Source organism: Canis lupus, chromosome 12, assembly GCF_003254725.2.
Source record: "Canis lupus dingo isolate Sandy chromosome 12, ASM325472v2, whole genome shotgun sequence".
Taxonomy (NCBI): Eukaryota; Metazoa; Chordata; class Mammalia; order Carnivora; family Canidae; genus Canis; species Canis lupus.
In genome coordinates, this window is record NC_064254.1 from 2609578 (window position 1) to 2627332 (window position 17755).

General features: G+C 43.5%; 1 protein-coding gene and 1 long non-coding RNA gene across 4 annotated transcripts; both read right to left on the reverse strand.

Moving 5' to 3' along the window:
• Positions 1–438: 438 nt before the first annotated feature.
• Positions 439–17728, reverse strand: LOC112641400 (HLA class II histocompatibility antigen, DM alpha chain). 3 transcript variants are annotated; one of them, XM_025418414.3, is made up of 6 exons: positions 17589–17728; positions 3882–4458; positions 2312–2596; positions 1417–1695; positions 1059–1185; positions 439–704 (listed from the first exon to the last, which is right to left on the reverse strand). In XM_025418414.3, coding segments are annotated over exons 2-6 (798 nt in total). In that variant the 5' UTR covers positions 3988–4458; positions 17589–17728; the 3' UTR covers positions 439–703. The 3 variants fall into 3 exon arrangements, with proteins under 3 accessions (XP_025274199.1, XP_025274200.1, XP_035553860.1); XM_025418415.3 differs by lacking the exon at positions 3882–4458 and having other exon boundaries at positions 17589–17723; XM_035697967.2 differs by lacking the exons at positions 3882–4458; positions 17589–17728 and adding an exon at positions 3134–3236.
• Positions 12811–17570, reverse strand: LOC125752195 (uncharacterized). The gene is made up of 2 exons (XR_007401078.1): positions 17354–17570; positions 12811–14105 (listed from the first exon to the last, which is right to left on the reverse strand). It is a non-coding gene; the product is annotated as an uncharacterized LOC125752195 (long non-coding RNA).
• Positions 17729–17755: the final 27 nt, after the last annotated feature.

The window sequence follows — 17755 nt, forward strand, 5'->3', positions numbered from 1 at the left end:
TCCCTTCAGGCTGTTTCAGGAGCTTGAATATACGGTTTTCACAGAACCAACATGATTCAGTTAGAACAGCATTTGAAAGCTTATTTTTCCCATTCCTGACCTCCCATTTTCCCAGCTACAGTGAAGGTTGAAAGGAGTTATATATTTCCCAAGGCAGCTTATACTAGCCATAAACATCTTCACAAACAGTAAAATGAAAAAAAATATCCGCAATCAGCTTCCTCCACGGTTTTGTGAGCAGATTATCAGAAAATAGCTCTGCCTTCATTTTTCATGTATTTTGCACAAACGGAGAGGAGTAAAAGCCATTGTATGGTGCTGAGACCAGGGAACAGGAGTCAACTGAGAAGCTAGGGGTTTTCCCATTTCCCTCCCTAATGAGGGCAAGCTGCATTCAAGTTAAAGCAAGTTGAACTTGAAATGACAACCCATGCAATATTAAGAAATAAGATTTATTGCCCTGAAGTGGGAAGGAATGTGGTTGTGATAAGTAAGCTGTTCTGGGTACCCCTGGGTGCAAGTCCAGGGACAGTAGAGCCCCAGCTGAGAAACTTGTACACATCCTCACGCATACACTCCCAGAGGCGTCCTGGGGACTTCTGCTCTGAGAAAGGGAGATCCTGGGCAGGATGCCAGAAACGTGAGTTCCCACTGCATGCATGGTTGACCCTGCTGGCACCAGATTCTGGTCAGGAACTATCGATCTGAGGAGAGAGAAGGATGGAGGAAAGCCATCAGGAGGACCCCCCCTCCTCCACAAAGGCCTCTCCCTGCCTGGTGCATATCCCATACAAGTTGATCTCTCTTTGGCCCCAAGTTATCTCCAAGCACCCCTCCTATAGTTCCCCATATCACTCCTCTCCCACTCAAAGCCATGCCTGTGATCCTATAACTGTGTGTATGTATGTATGTACGTAACTGGGATTCCAACCAGGAGGATGTCCATGGTGCCGACACAGGCCTCCCTATACCACAGGATGACCTTGGGCATGCCCCCACATGCACCACTGTATGTGGCTCCCATGGTTTGCCCACCCACTCCAGACACCCCGATGTACCATGAGCAAGGCTTTCGGAAGTACACGATGAGGACTAAGCCAACAATGATGCCCAGCATACCCAGGCCAAAGGCTACACCACACAGCACATTCTCCAGAAGATCAGAGGGCAGCGCATCATGGGGCACTGGAGAAAAAGAGGAGCAAGTCATCCTGGAGCCTTGGTCGGTGAGTCCCCACCCAGGGGAATGACTTGGGGGGCAGGGATTAAACAGAAGAAACAGAGGCATGAAAAATTGAAGTTGCTCAGGGTGAGAATGGACTTAAGCAAAGTGCAAGTAGAGAAAGAAAGCCCTCCCATGGGTCCATCCTTTTTTGTCCCCAAAAGAAAGCAGGCTTCCAAGGAGAAATTTCTCACCCCAATAGGCAATTGCCGTGTAGTTGTCAATCTCATGAGTCACCACGCAGGAGAAAAGATCAGAGGGTGCCGGTGTAAAGTTTAAGTAAGAAAAGGCCTGGAAGCTGAATCCATCAACAGCGGACACAAAAGTGGGCCCGATTCCTTCCACAGGGTCCAAGTGATGCCACCAGTTCACCGTCAATGTGGGTGGGAAGAGATTACTGATAAAACAGACCAGCATGTTGGGTTTGCCAAACTCCAGGGGCTTCAACGTGAACACGTCGACCATAGGAAACCCTGGTGGGAGGATTGAGGTGTGAGGGAAAGAAGTAACTAGTTTACATGGTACCCCTGAGTTTGGAAGGGATGTGGTATACAGAGGGGAGTGTAGAGACAGTGTCAGTGGGAATGGGCTTTGGAAGGAGAGATGAGGGAGGAGCTTGGGCTCTGACGGAGGTCTTCTTCCAGGCAAGTACCAGACCTTGACTAGAGGCAGAGCTAGATCCAGGCTACTCTGGGACCCTCCATCGTGACTTCCTGCAGCACTTCCTGTCTACAGTTCACACCATCATCTAATCACATGCTATCTTCTCACTGAAGCACAGGCACATCATTAGATACTTCCTTTCTCCCCTTCCATCCTCCTGAGCATAGCAACACAAGCTCTAATATTCCGTAGGCATCAACTAGTCCCTATTGCATTCATTAAATTCAATAAACAGTTCTGAACACCTACTATGTCCTGAGCACAAGTCTTTGTCCCACAACAAAAACAGAGGGCAGACCATAGCTGGTAAGGGGAGACCCAGACGACATTAGAGGAGGGGACTGGTGTGAAAGGGAATAATTCAGTGTACAGGTTGAGGAGGTTAAGAATGTAGCCCCTCTCTCTGCCCCCCGAAACACCCCTGACCTCTAGACACAGGGATTTGCCCTTCAAGTTTTGGTCCTATTTCCTCAATCATAGCTTGGCAGAATGCTTTGTCAAAGGAAATGGTGGGCATATCTCCAGACTTCTGAGCCCAGTCAGCAAATTCAGGCAGGCGAGGCACTCGAGTGTTCTGGGAAAAGTTGAAGGAGAAAAGCTGATCCCCATCATAGGCTTCCAAGAGTCCGATGCTGGGACTCCAGTTCTGGCAGTACATCGTGTGCAAGAATGTGTGGTTTTGCAGTTCATCCCGCCATGCTAGAGTAGGAGCTGCAAAGGAAACAAGGTAAGTCAGGAAGGTGGGAGTGTCCTCCTCCTCCTTAGCTTAGAAGACAGCAAGGCCTGCTTCAGGCAGAGGGGTAGGATTGGGGTGTGACCCCTTCTTGTGTCTGTTATTTAGGCTCTCCCTCCCAATAAGGGTGAAGAAGAAATCACAGGATCTCTCCAAACTTCCCCTGCCCATAAAAAGGCCAACTGTCTAAAGTTGTAAAATTAAAAAAAAAAAAAAAAAAAGGTCTAAAGCAACAAATTTGGAGTCACAAGGTTGGGTTGCCTGTTTGCGTGTTACATGAGGAATCTGGCCAAGGAAGTAATTGAAAGTTGAAATCTAGCTTGCACTCCGCTCACCAAGCATGCCACATGGCACAGGGCTGCATCCTCCCAAAAAAGATACTTTTGTCTAAATCACAGAAGGCCACTATGTTAACTTGTGAAGGGCTTCGATGGGTTCCCCCATCTTAGAAGGGAGGGTAAATTAAGGAATGGTCATGGCCTCCCCAAGCCACACATGACACTGCCCCATCTTACCCCCAGAAAACATGGTTAGCTAAAAAACCAATCTCCAGGTTTCTCTTCAGCTGCTTCATCAGCACCAGACCTCTCTGAAAACCTCCTCATCTCCCTCAGCCCTCCAGCCCCTGCAATGTCAGGAGTGGGAGGACCCAAAGTTGTAGGCAATAATATCTATCCTTTGGAATTCCTGGCAAGAATCTCCCCACACACAGGAGCAGGAAACTTTCTATCCAGTACTCAATATCTAGAATAATAGATATTTAGAGGAAGAAGGATCTTCAGATTATTCATCCATTCCACCCGTCCTTTACAAGGAAGGAAACTAAGGACCAATAAAAGTTAAGAGACTTTCAAGAACCACAAGGTGAGTTGATGACAGAGTGCAGAGCAGATACCTAAATAGGACAGTAACATAATATTTACTTTGTTCAAATCCCAGCTCTGCCACTTTCCAACTGCATGAATTTGAATACATTACCGAAAGTCTCTTAGTCTCATTTTTTTTTCCATTTGTAAAATGGATATAATAATCTCTTTCAAGAGATTGTTTCGAGTGCAATATATAAAGCACCTCTGACATTGTTTGGCCATCCATCCATAGTTGATCTCTTTCCCAATTCTGCTATTGTTTCCACTACTCCATAATACTTCCTGCCACTTACAAAGCACAGGGCTTCAAATGCAAAGAAGACTTCAAATGCTCTGGGCAGTTTGCTAGGCTCTGACCTGTCAGGATTGAAGTAAAGGCGAGGTATTGTCATACCTTCAGGGGCGGTCCGGGAGTAGGGCAGCAGCCACAGGAGGTGTAACAGCCTTAGCAGTGCAGCTCCCTGCCTCTGCTCATGATCCATATCTTCACACCACACCATGGGCTAAGACCTACCAACCAGCTGACCCAGGGCCCCAAATTCCTTCCCCAGATCATGTTCCACCAGCTAGTTCCAATAGTTGCCTTTATCACTTGGTTAAACCAATCACAGAAGTGTAGGGTTTAACATCATCAGTTGCTGGGGAGAGACACAGTGCCAGCAACCTCTTCTAAGACTTGGCTCTTTCACCAGGCCAGAGTCGGGTGTGTAACTGGGCTGGGAAGACAATGGAGGGATGTCTGCCTCCTGCTGGGGATCCCTCTGTAGTACCAAACCGTCAGCTTAAGCTGGTAACCTAGGCAATGGGCTCTTCAGAGCAGCACCACCTCCTGGCAGTTGGCTGCAGTGGGGAAGCTCCTCTTCCCACGGCAAACTCCCAGGGCTCTTCAGACCCCGCCTCCTCCTCCCTCCAGCCCTCCTTCCTCTTTTTCTCTCTGAGAGGTGTTCTTCGGGCATTAGCTCAATTTCATTCTGCAGAAATACATGGAAAATTTAATAAGTACTAGTATTGGGTCCAGTGCTAGAAATACAAAGATGAATAAAGGGTATTCCTGCTTTCAAAGAGCTTAAAGTCTAGTTGGCGGGGTGGGGGAGTCAATGAATAAATAATTACACAACAATGTAATGTTTCCAACAAGAATGTGCTCAGTGTTTTAAAAGTATTAACTTTATGAGGATGGAACATAATCCAAGCTTCTGAGAATCTTGAAAGAAAAACAATTTGACCAGCAGAACCCGAAGGAAGAGAAAAGCATTCTAGGGCAAGGGCCAGGCGAATATGTGAAGGCAAAGGCATTCAGAGCTCCTTCCCTTGGAGACATCTGTGTGGTTGGATGTGAATGGTGTGGAGACTACTGATTGTGTCCCTGTTTGGTAGTAGTGCATGGAGGAGTGTCAAGATGAGCTGGAAATTTAAGCAAGAGCCAGATCACATAGGCCATGTTATAACACAAAGAGGGTCTGGCTTTTAGAGGTATTAAAACTGAGGAGTGACCCAATTATTTTAAATTTTAGAAAAACTGGTCTTCAAAAATTTCAAAGGATGGACTGGAGCTTAGAAAAAATTGAGCTAAAACTGCTGGTCAGAGTCTATATTACATTACATCAAAATAAGTTGCACACACCCACATACCACTCTTTTTTAGCAATATAGCAATAATTTAGTTGAGAATTGATAAGAACCTGAATTAAGTCATGAACAGAGGCAATGGAGGGAATAGAATATTGAGATAATTAGGAGACAGAATCTAAAGGGCTTGGCTACTGATTAGCCAAGCAGAGGAGTCAAGGCCAACACTAAGATTTCTAGATTAGCTGGCTGGGTGGGTAGTCAGTAATGAAATAGAAAAGGAGCCAAAGAAGCAGATTTGATGAAGAAGAGGATGAGTTTAGTGTTGTACATGTAGAATGTGAGATGCCAGTGAAAGAACCATGCAGGAGACATGAGGTATATGGGTATAGAACTGAAGCATGGGCTGAGAAACCTCAATTTGGGAGTCATGAGCACAAATGTTGAAGCAGAAGCAGTGGATAAGATCATGCAAGTAGACTGTGCAGACAGAACAGGAAGTGGCATGATGTAAGTCTGCATGGATTCCAACCCCAACCCTCTTACCAGTTATCATCCAGGATCTAGTTGGGAATATAGAACCACTCTAGGTCTTCCAGACTCAGGGAATTTAATACAGGAAATCAGTCACAAAGGTGTTAAAAGGGCAAGAAGTACAAAAAGGAAAAGGTGTCTGGAGGCACAAATAGAGGAATATCTAGAAATCAGAAGCTATTCTTCCCCTGACATGGAATCCACGTCCATGCCTGCTGTTGCCCTGGGACTGACACCATCATAGCTAGTTCTGGATCTGCTGAAAAGGTTCCATCTTCTTCAAGGCTGGATAATTGAGAAGATGCTTTCTCTACCTAGAAGGCTTACGTCCGGAATCACCCATTCTTACTGCTGCCATATCTACCAGCAACTGTCACTCTGTTAGAAACTAAAGCAGGAAGCTTCTCAGTTTCCCCTGCCTTCATATCCCTTGCCAGTGCCTCCTATTGGGAGAATATAATGGGAAGCCAACCAGCTAATAAGTCTAAGAAGTACATGCTTTACAGACGCCTTGGCCAAGCAGTTCAGAACACAGTATAGGAGGGCGAGCCTGGCACTAACACCAGAAAATAACCAGTACATGGACATGGACCAATTTGTAGAGATTTGGTGACACCAGGAGCATCCAGATAGCCATGAGAGCTAAGAGAAGAACAAGGAAGGAGCAGATTCAGAGAAGCAGAGGTGTTCCATGAAGAAGGACAAGGTCAGCATTATAAAATGCTACCCAGAAGTCAAGGAAGGACTAGAAGTGTCCTTAGATTTGGCAATTATGAAATGGTTGACAAATGTATTGAGAGCAGTTTCAGTGTTGTAGTGGGAGTTGACTCCAGATTGTGGTGGGCTAAGAAGCAAGTGGGAGGTGAGGGAGAAAACTGTCACAGTATATGCTGGGAAGTCTAATAGAGAAGAAAAAGAGAGAAAGACAGAAGGGATGGGGGAAGAAGCAGTGAGAAACATCTAATGTGGCAATTAAGTAACCTTAGAAATCAATCTATGTGAATATAATCCCTCAGTATCTCAGACTTTCAAAATCCATACTCCCCTTTGAAAAATAAATATCAGCAGCAATAATAGCCAAAACCCAAAACAACCCCATGATCTCCTGGATATTCTGAAACACTAATGTGTATATATGTGCAAGCACATATATGAGTTTGTGTGGTGGGGGGCAGGCAGAGTGGCAAGGCTGGAGTAGGGTTTGGAAATCATTGTGTTACGCTCCGAAAAACAGAACATTTTCCCAATGTCCCACTCTTTGTAGACTTATCCATCAACAGTTCCTGCAGTGGGAAGATTCAGGCCTTTTAGGGCAGCAGAAAGGAAGTTTATGACATCATCAGGACCATAGGGGGAGACATAGTGCACACAGCCACCTAGAATCTAAGGCAGGAGAATCCGAAAACCTCTGTGAAGGATCAGATAGGAAATATTCTAGGCTTTGTGAGCCATTCATCTCTGTGTTATGCACTCAGCTGCAAGTGCACAAACAGCCACAGACAACATGTCAATGTTGAAAGAGCATGGCTATGCTGGATTCCTCCCAGCTTCCTCCCACACTTCCTGGGCATCTCCTCAGTCTCCTTCGTGGACCACTTTCTTTCAGTCATTCTGAAAACACCATTTAGGTGGTGTTCCCTGGAGTTTTGTTCTTAACCTTTTTTTTACTTATGGACACTGGAATTTAAATTTCATACAATTTTCATGACATCATTCTTTCGCTTTTCTTCCAACCATTTAAAAATGTAACCATTTCTCTTAGTTCTTGGGCCACTTAAAAGATGGTGGGCTGGATTTTGCTCCATACTATAGTTTTCTGAACACCATTCTCTGTATGTGGTCAGAATTGAGATGGGGACTCAAAATAAACCAAAGAAGGGCTCCATTTCCCCTTGGGGGTGGCTATTGATTAATGATTGTGGCCCAGATAGGACAGACTGTTTGGAAGGAGGTCTGAGGGGACATGAGGAAGAAGACTAGGTAGGAAGGCTAGGAACAGGTAAAGCAGTCACTGCAACTACTCTGCGTGAGAGGAAAGAAATAAAAGGGTACAAGTTCTTCACAGATTAGAGTGTAGACAAGATCAAGGTGAGCAGATATATAACCACCCATCATCAAGACTCTGGCCAGGTGTGGTCAACTCTTCTCTCCCAGTAAAGAGTAACAAGTTCAAACAGTTAGGACTATCCTTCCCTCTATGCAATCCTGTCAGTACTCTTCAACAAGTTCTGTAACAGATATCTCAAAGAGTCTCTAATTAGTTTGCAGAAGTAATTGCATGCGAGAGGAGCAAGGCAATTGGTTCTGTATCCCAGTAACTCACTGTATATTTTGGTCATTAAATAGGAATGTCCCTGAAAATAATGGCACCTGTGAATCTAGTAGCTCATGGCTTTCTAACACAGCTCACTCATCCCTTTCTAGCCCCATTTATTTTTCCTAGAAGGCCAAATTTCCTGAAAAGGGCATGGGTTTCCATATTTCCATTTTTATACTTGCCATTTATGCTGTAACTCTCAACAATGAGACTGTTCATCAATATTTTTGAGTTGTTAAATCAAATGAACTCTTTGCAACATTTGACACTGTTGGCCATGCCCTCCTTCCTAAAATGGCCTATTTTTTGGCATCATGAATCTCTCCTAGTCTTTTTGCTCCTACTTCTTTGGCGTCCTCTTCTCTGTCTTCTTTGTGGACTCCTTTCTTAACAGCTGGTGTTCCCTGGAGTTTTGTCCTCAACCTTTTCTCTTCTCACATTTGTCCTGGATGGCATGCCTTCAGATGCCTCCTATTTGCTGATGTCTTCCAAATTTACTCCTTGAGCTCAGTTCTTTCCCTGAATTTCATACCACCCATATACTCAACTGCCTTTCAACATCTCCACTTGACCTCCACAGCAGTTCTCAAACTGTATTCTCCACAAAAGTGTCCCTCAAGAAATTTTTTGGACTGTAAACTTGATAGTAGCAATTTTTAAAAGATTTTATTTATTTATTCATGAGAGACACACAGAGAGAGGCAGAGACATAGGTAGAGGGAGAAGCAGGCTCCCCCTCCCCCTGTCCCCCTGGGACAGATCCCCCAGTCCGGGACTCTGGGATCACGCCCTGAGCTGAAGACATGCTCAACCACTCAGCCACCCAGGCGTCTCGATAGTAACAATTTTTTATTTTTAAATTTACCTCAACACAGAGGTAATAAGATGCCAAACACATAATAATCTCATTATGTAATCATTTATTATATTGAATAAAACTCTTCGAGATGTAGGCAATAGACACCAATTCTGGCTAACTTAACTTTTAAAATGGCAATTTACTGGAAGGATACTGAGCTAAATTCATAAAATCAAAAGAAGAATGGAATAAGCTAGCCTCAGGAAGGAAAGCCTCAGGGGTCTTAGCAGCAAGAGCTGAGCTGCTGTTAATTACGCCTCACCCTTAAAGACCTCCAGCCACCATCTCCCAAGTTTCACATTGCTGGGAGAGATGATCTGATTGGCTCAGCTTGTATTAGTGTGTATCTCTGGATCAATTAGCTGTGGCCAGGCACAATATCACCCCTATGTATCACAGTTATTCCCAGAGAAGGGAGAATCATCATGAACCAAAAACCACCTCAATACGCTATCTTCAACAGATGACATGCTGGACAATTGCATGACATCATCTGAGACATTAACACAAGGTTAAATCTGTGTATTAATGCTCAGATAGCATTTTCCAACTAACTGCCTGAGTGATATATGTCTTCCACTTGATCTCTGGTCTGTCACAAGTCTTGGCACAAATTCGAAACATACTCATAATATGATTCAGTGCTGACTTAGTAATAATAAAAATTTTACATTCCACTAATTGATTTCTTTTAGATCTATGACTAAAATATATATATTTTTAATTTTATGGTGAAAAATTTCAAACAGGGGCGCCTAAGTGCTCAGTTGGTTAAGCATCTGACTCTTCTTTTCAGCTTAGGTCACGATCTCAGGGTCATAGGATGGAACCCTGTGTCAGGCTCTGCGCTCAGCAGAGTCTGCTTGTCCCTCTCTCTCTGCTCCTCCCTCTGCTGTCCTCCCACCTCTATCTCTAAATAAGTGAAAACTTTTTTTAAAAATTTCAAACAAACATAAAAGAGAATATAATAAATCCTCATTTTACTCTCATGAGCTTCAACCTTCTAAAACTCTTCCATTCTTGTTTCATCTATTCTGTTCCATGTCCTTTTTTTTTTTTTTTTTTTTTTTTTTTTCCTTTTCTGGGCTATTTTAAACAAATTCTGCCATTATATTTCTCAGATAACTTTTCTTTTAACAGAATACAATACTATTACCACAACCAACCAAATTAAAAACAATTGTTTAATTTCATTTAAACCAGTCTGTGCTCATTTTTCCCCAGTGATCTTCAAAAATGTCTAAATTCTAAATGAAAAGCAGTGTGTTATGATTTCCAAACTGCATTCATTTCAAAAGTATTGACAAGTTTTTTCTTTCTTTTTTTTTTTTAAGATTTTATTTATTTGAGAGAGAGAAAGAGAGGGAGGGGGAGAGAGAGAATGAGCAAGCAGAGGGGAGAGGCAGAAGAGAGGGAAGAGGAGACTCCCCGCTGAGCAAGGAGCCTAATGTGGGGGGTGGGGGGGACTTGATCCCAGGATCTGGAGATCATGACCTGAGCCACAGCAGATGTTTAACCATCTGAGCCATCTAGGTCATTTACATTAGGTCTCAAAAACCTCTGTTGATGGTTCAATAAAGAATTCTAATAGGCAAATGAAGTCTAGCAATTACAATCTTGAATACCCTTCCATCTCAAAATTTACAAAACTAAGCTCATTACCCTCCTTCCCAACAAGTTCCAACTCCTATATTCAAGACCTCAGTAAATAACTTGACTATCCAATCAATCATCTAAGCCACAAATCTATGAGTCAACCTTGACCACTTCATCTTCCTCAAATCTTCTCATCCAATTGTTTAGCAAGTCCTATCAATTCTACCTTGTTAATATCTCTTGCATCTGTCCTCTTTTCTTCCCATTCCCACTGGCTCAGGCCTTCATTGATTTGTTTGCTTTTCCCTGGATTACTTTAACTTTCTTCTTCTTGATCTGTCTCCATTCTTATTTTCTAGTGCTGCCAAAGGAATCTTTTTATTATGCATATTTCATCACATCATACTTTGGTACAAAAACCTTCAATGATTGTAATCTGCTTCCTTAGTATGATCCTTAATGACCTGAACTCCATTTAACCTATGTCTGTATGTCCTTTGAGATGAAATCTCACTTCCCTCAGGAAGCCTTGGAACCTGGAACAGGGATTAGTGGCTTCTTCTGTATGCTGCCACAGCTCCCTGTGCCTGCCATTACCATCATTTTTCTTGTACTACTCTCTCTATATATGTGCTTCACAGTCATCTCACCCTCACTGCAAGATCCTTAAGGAACCATGTCCTATTCTTTTTTTTTCACACTCTTAGCATCCACCAAGAAGATACACCAACAAGTAACTGTTCACTGGATGAATGTGTGGTGTTACTGAAGATGATGAAACCGAGACTAAAGAGCCCTCAAGCATTAGATGAATGATAGACAATCCCTTCAAACAGTCAACAGTAGGTCTTACCAGTCATGCCTATAGGCTACCCTGCAAATACTTTCACCTCCACTGCCTTCCCTGTGCAACCCACCATTCTCCACACTCTTCCCATTCCATTCTAGGTCCTTCCCAAGCTACATGCCAACTGCCATTTTCTTCCTACTCCCTTCCACCTCCTGTTTCAGAGAGTGAACCTAGTCATCCATCTCCCATTTACCCTCATTCCCAGCTCAATATCTCTTCACATCCACGAATGAATGTTCATTCTTTCTTTTAGCTACTTTATTAGGATGTAGCAACTCTGTCAACTACAAGGTTGGAATTTATTATTCCATATATAAATAAGAAAACCATGGCTCAAAGAGGTTTGTTTATTTATTTATTTAGCAAGTATGTATTGACCACCTTCTATCTGCCTGGCAGGATGCTGGACACCAGACACCTACCATCATCACACTTATAATCTAGTGAAAATAGAGATATTAAACAAATCTAAAAATGCAAATTATAAAAGGAAGGGAAAAAAACTGAGATCTGTTAGACTAACTGGAATGGGGAACCTAATGATACGGAGATGAGATCTGAAGGGTGAGTAGGAGTTAGGCAGAGTGGGAAGAATGCTCCTCTTGGAGGGAACAGCAGTAGCGTAAGCCATGAAGACAGGCAAGAGACTAGCTAGCTCCTTCAAGGAAGTGAAAGATCAGTGCGGCTGGAGTATAATCAGCAAGTAGAAGATGGTAGATGAGGCCAGAGTCGGGCAGAAGCAAGACCACGTGGGACCTTGTGGACTACAGGGAGGCTTGAGCCCCCTTCTAAGCATAGATAGTCCTGAGATTGCAACTACTTTATTCCTTCTCATCTCACATGTGAATGCATGCTAGCTGACCTACCTCCAGTCTCTCCGAACCCAATCCATGGTGCATCCTGTTGCCAAATAGATCTCCCTATAAAGGTAGCTTTCACTTCTCCTCTTAGAAAAGTTAAATAGTTCCCTTCTTTCTACTATATTCAGTCTGGATTACTTGGCCTGGGTTTTCAGGTTGCCCATGCTCTGTATTCTTTTTTTTTTTTTTTTTTTTTTTTTTTTTTTTTTATTTATTTATTTATTTATGATAGTCACAGAGAGAGAGAGAGGCAGAGACACAGGCAGAGGGAGAAGCAGGCTCCATGCACCGGGAGCCCGACGTGGGATTCGATCCCGGGTCTCCAGGATCGCGCCCTGGGCCAAAGGCAGGCGCCAAACCGCTGCGCCATCCAGGGATCCCCTTTTTTTTTTTTTTTTTATGATAGTCACAGAGAGAGAAAGAGAGGGCAGAGACACAGGCAGAGAGAGAAGCAGGCTCCATGCACCGGGAGCCTGATGTGGGAATCGATCCCGGGTCTCCAGGATCGCGCCCTGGGCCAAAGGCAGGCGCCAAACCGCTGCGCCACCCAGGGATCCCCATGCTCTGTATTCTATCCCCAGCTTACAGAAACTGCTCTCAATATCAGTAATGACCCCCAATTACCAACCCATGAGTTTTCCTTCTTTGTCTGCAGAATATCACTTTCTCATTCAATCAGAACAAGGTTCTTAACTTGCAGTTCCACAAGCCACAAAATTCAGGGGTCATGAACGTGGATGGAATTTTTTAAAGTCACTTTTATTTCCAATAACATCAAACTGAAATTTAAGTTTAGGAATGTAGAAAGCAAATCTTTGTAGTACTAGCAGTACCTGCAATGTTTTCATCAATAGAAATCAATTAATATTTTCATGTCACATACAGATATCTCAAAATATCTCTATAATTTAATAAGTTGTTAGACTTGCCAATAAATCATTTTATTTGTTACTTAAGAACCACATGTATTATATTAACATGGAAGCACATATTACTGGATCATCACACACTTCTTTAAACATAATTCTGATAATTATGTGTTTTATTTATACGTTTACAAATGGTATTGTCAAACAAGGTCCTAAGGCTCTAGCAGACTGTCAAAGAAGTCCTATGGCACAAACAAGCACAACAACTCCTGATTAGTCATTTATTCAACAAACATGAAGCCCTTACTGAGGCCTTGTCTTGTTCTGGCATCTTCATATTATGTAATTTTGCTTTTCTTTCTTGTTTAATACTCTTCCATTGGTTCTACTTCCTATTCTGTTCCCTGAATAAGGATCTAACCCAAAGTTCAATCTTCGACTCAAAACTAAATTCTATTTTATACTTCCTTATAAATCTCATCTACCTGCATGACTGAATCAAACATCAATTCAAAGATGACTCCCAAATCTACCTCCCCTGATCTTTTTTCTCAACTTTAGTCCTAGATCTTAAACTACCTGCTGTGTTTAGCAACCAGAAAAACAGATCATCCATGGGCAGACTACTTGGGTTCACATCCCAGCTTAAGATCACTTACTAAAAGTGTGACCACAAGTAAATTATTTAACATCTATTGCTTCAATTGCTTCATTTGAAAAATGGGGATGATAATAATAGCATCTACTTCATAAGGTTATAAGAAAGGAATTAAAAGAGTTAATACATATAACAGCACTGGGGCACCTGAGTAGTTCAGTTGGTTAAATTTCAGACTCTTGGCTTTGGCTCAGGTTATGATCTCAGGGCCATGAGACCTAGCCTTCATTGGGCTCGTGCTCAGCAGAGTCTGCTTGAGATTTTCTCTCCCTCTCATCTCCCACCCCTACAAGTGTTCTAAATAAATAAATAAATTTTTTAAAACATTTTTTAAAATTTATTTATGATAGTCATACAGAGAGAGAGGGAGAGAGAGGCAGAGACATAGGCAGAGGGAGAAGCAGGCTCCACGCACCGGGAGCCTGACGTGGGATTCGATTCCCGGTCTCCAGGATCGTGCCCTGGGCCAAAGGCAGGCGCCAAACTGCTGCACCACCCAGGGATCCCTAAATAAATTTTTAAAAAGAAAAAAAAATACATGTAAAGCACTTATAACAGCCCCAAACACATTTCAAGTATTCAACAAATGTGAGCTATCACCGGTCTCATCTCCTTTCAACCCGACATTTGTATTCGGTGTTTATTAACAGGTATCATGCTAGCTAATGCGAATATGAAGACAGGGTTCTTATCTAACGACATAACATGGGTCAAGGAATTGCTCAAATGACTCCCCAGCTAGTCCAAGCTTAATGGCACTAGAAATCTTTTTACAACACTGCCTCAGATAAATTTATCTTCCAATCTTCTCTTCTCTTGCTTTACCTCTTATGGCTTATATCCTATTCTGGCCAGACTGGAGTGCTCTGCTCTCCGTGAAGATGGCCTGTGCTGTTCTGCTTCTGTCTTTCCTCACACCATTCCAATGTCTCAATTATATACTTGACAGAAATGATGACTTACAATGATTATTTCCCCAATACTATGAATGATGCCCCATAAACATACATTACAATTTCATCTAAGTCACATACTTAAGTATTCATTCCCTTCAACATTTGCTCACTTTGTGAGCACCTCACATTGACCAGTTACTCTGCCAAGAGCTGTGAATATTTTTTTTAAAAAGAATACAATATGGGGATCCCTGGGTAGCTCAGAGGTTTGGCGCCTGCCTTTGGCCCAGGGCGTGATCCTGGGGTCCTGGGATCCGCGTCCCGCGTTGGACTCCCTGCATGGGACCTGCTTCTCCCTCTGCCTGTGTCTTTGCCTCTCTCTGTGTCTCTCATGAATAAATAAAATCTAAAAAAAAACAAACAACAACAACAACAATATGACCGTGTTCTCAAGATCAAAGTCTAGTAATGAAACATGTAATCACATAAACACCACTCACTATGAAAGGTGCAATCATAAAAGGAAGGGACACCAAGGAATGAGCAGTCAACTCAATTTGGGAGGCAAAAGTAGGCTTTTTAGATGATGGATTTGGGGCTTTGATTGATTGGAGAAGTTTATTCCGTATAAGAGAGCAGTATGTGTAAAATACAGAGGTATAAACCAAAATGGTCTGTCTGGGGAACAGTTCATTATGGCTGGAACATAGGGCCCAAGGGAAAGTGGCCACACACAAAACTAGACAGGACTTTCTGGTAAGCATAGGCATTTGGGCTTTATCACACAGGCAATAAGGAATTAATACAGGATTTAAGCAGTAGCATATGGCCAGAGCTGTGTTTCAGAAAGCTCAGTCCTGGCAGTACTGTGGCAGAGGCAGGGAAGAAAATCTAAAGCAGTACTGTTGAATAGAACTTTCTGCAATAATGGAAATGTTCTATCACTCCTGCTGTCCAATATGACAGCCACTAACCACATGTGGCTAATGAGAACTTGAAATGTGACTAGTGCTACTGAGGAACTTCAGAATTTAATATTAATTTAAATAGCAACATGCGCCTAGTGGCCACTATACTGGACAATACAGCTTTAGAGAGAGGGAAATCAGTTGGGAAGCTGTTGATGTAGCTCAGGTGATAGGACTATGACAGAATGTGATTCAGTAAATACTTAAGAGGCAAAATAGTAAGTTTTGTGGGTATAAAGTTGTGTGTGTGTGGGGGAAGAACCCAAGAATGGGTTCCTAGATTCCAGGCTTTGTGACTGAATAGCTGCAATTAACCAAGGTAATACAGAAGCAGATCTAGCATGCATAGACTGCATCAATTTTAAACTGGTTTAAGTGCCCGAGAGTTAATCAAGAGGTAATATTTAGTTCCAAGTTTAACTCCGACAAATCTTTTGAACTTAAGGCTCAGCATGTGTAAAGACACACGTTTAAGAGGCTTAGAGCCACTGAGTGAGATTAGAGAAGATGAACAGAACTAGAAGCAAACTAAGGCAAAAATCCTGACAAACATCATCAACCCATTAGAAGAAGCTAGAGTCCACAAAAGAAATGAGCAGTTGGACAAGCAGGAAAGAAACAGGTGAGAATGGCCACAGAAGGGGCATCTGGGTGGCTCAGTTGGTTAAGCTTCTGCCTTCAGCTCAGGTCTTGATCCCAGGTCCTGGGATCCAGGCTGTAGTCCCTGCTCTGCAGGGAGCCTGCTTCTCCCTCTCCTGCTTTCCAGGTTTGTGCTCTGTCAAATAAATAAATCTTTTAAAAAAAAGGAATGACCACAGAAATCAAGGGTGTAGAGAATTTCAGGAAGAAAATATGATCAAATGTCTAATGTTTCAGAGGTCAAGTAAGCTGAGAACTGAAAAGTTCATCGTGACTGCCAATCAGGTCCTTGGTGACATCTGCCAGAACACTTTCAATAATGGAAGAAATGGACTGAAGAGTGGGAATGGGGCTTAGAAAAATTTAGATGATATTTTCAGGTCTTGACTGTGCAGGATAGCTCAGAGTAAATAGTCTACAAAGGAACACAGTATTGGTAGGGTTTTCCTTTTTTGAGGCTGGCAAACCAATACAGGAGGAAAGTTTAAAATACTAATGGGAACGAAATGGAGGATAGCTTTAGAGTGATAGGCTAAAGTTGACCAGGTCTAAAGAAAAGGAATTCCCTTACATCCAAGAGAGGATTTCTAGTACAATACTAAAGGGTTACAGGCAAGGCCCAGTTTATAGGACGGAGATGGAAAATCCCGAGTCCTCCCGCAGATTGGCTCTTCTGTTCTGTTCTTTTGGTGGGGAATAGAGGTTATGAACTACAGTGAGGATTTGAACCCATACACTGAGGGTCAAGGGAGAGATTACTGGCTATAAACAAGTAAAATGTTTGCTTTAGGTGGCAATAGAATCACCATAATATCCTTAATTTTTATGAGATTGATTTAACATTTATAGAACAGAGGGCGAAGCCTCAGGAAAAAGTAGTTTTAAATGAAATAGAGCACGAGATCAGTAAAGAAGTGAAAGTGATCAGAAGGCTCTAAATTTTGTGGAAGGAAGGAGTCGAGGCTGGCAGGCGTCAGTGAAGCGATGAAGTAAGTCTAGGTAGGTTCAGGGGAAGTAAGAGGCTGTAAGGCTGCTTAAGACAAAGATGCCGGAAAAAACGCCCCCATCTACCGTTCTCAGCTCATTTCCCGCCCGCGGCACCAGGAAGGTGATAAACCCCCTTTCCCTTTGTCGAACTACACCAGGGGAAGGCCCCACCCTGCAAGCCCTCACATCCCCTCCCTCACTGACAAGAGCTTCGAGGCGCGCGTTTTTTCTAGACTGTACAGAGCGAACCAAGCGGCGACTTACACCTGGGTATGAGGAACCAAAGCAGGCTGCCCCCCGGCGAACGGTGAGGCCACCGATACTGAGGGAGGAGGGGCCGCTCAGACCAGAGATAAGCGCGTCGCGCCCGCTTCCGCCCCACCCACTGCGCGCGCTCTCAGGCCCAGCGAGGGAGCGGCCGTGCCTCCGGACGCATGCGCTCTGTTGCGCTCCCCCGCCGACTCCAATGCTCCTTTCCCCTCCCCCAATCGGAGCTCACCCTTGCGCCTGCGCAGTGCACGTTCTCGGGCTGTGGCAGCCATGCTGAGCCCGTACGGAGAGGCTAGTGGGGGGGACGGGGTCGACGACAGCGGGATAGGAAGCCGGGGATGTGGAGAAGCAGCGGCATTAGAGCGCCCCGGCTCTCTGGAGATAGGTCAGGGCCAT

Bases quoted from the DNA above. Each gene is read 5' to 3' on its own strand.
- LOC112641400 (XM_025418414.3), bottom strand. From the start codon at position 3,987: ATGGTGTGGTGTGAAGATATGGATCATGAGCAGAGGCAGGGAGCTGCA. The intron at 2,597-3,881 runs GTATGACAATAC...TTTCCTTTGCAG, and splicing joins CTCCCGGACCGCCCCTGAAG to CTCCTACTCTAGCATGGCGG. The intron at 1,186-1,416 runs GTGAGAAATTTC...CTTTTTCTCCAG, and splicing joins CACGGCAATTGCCTATTGGG to TGCCCCATGATGCGCTGCCC.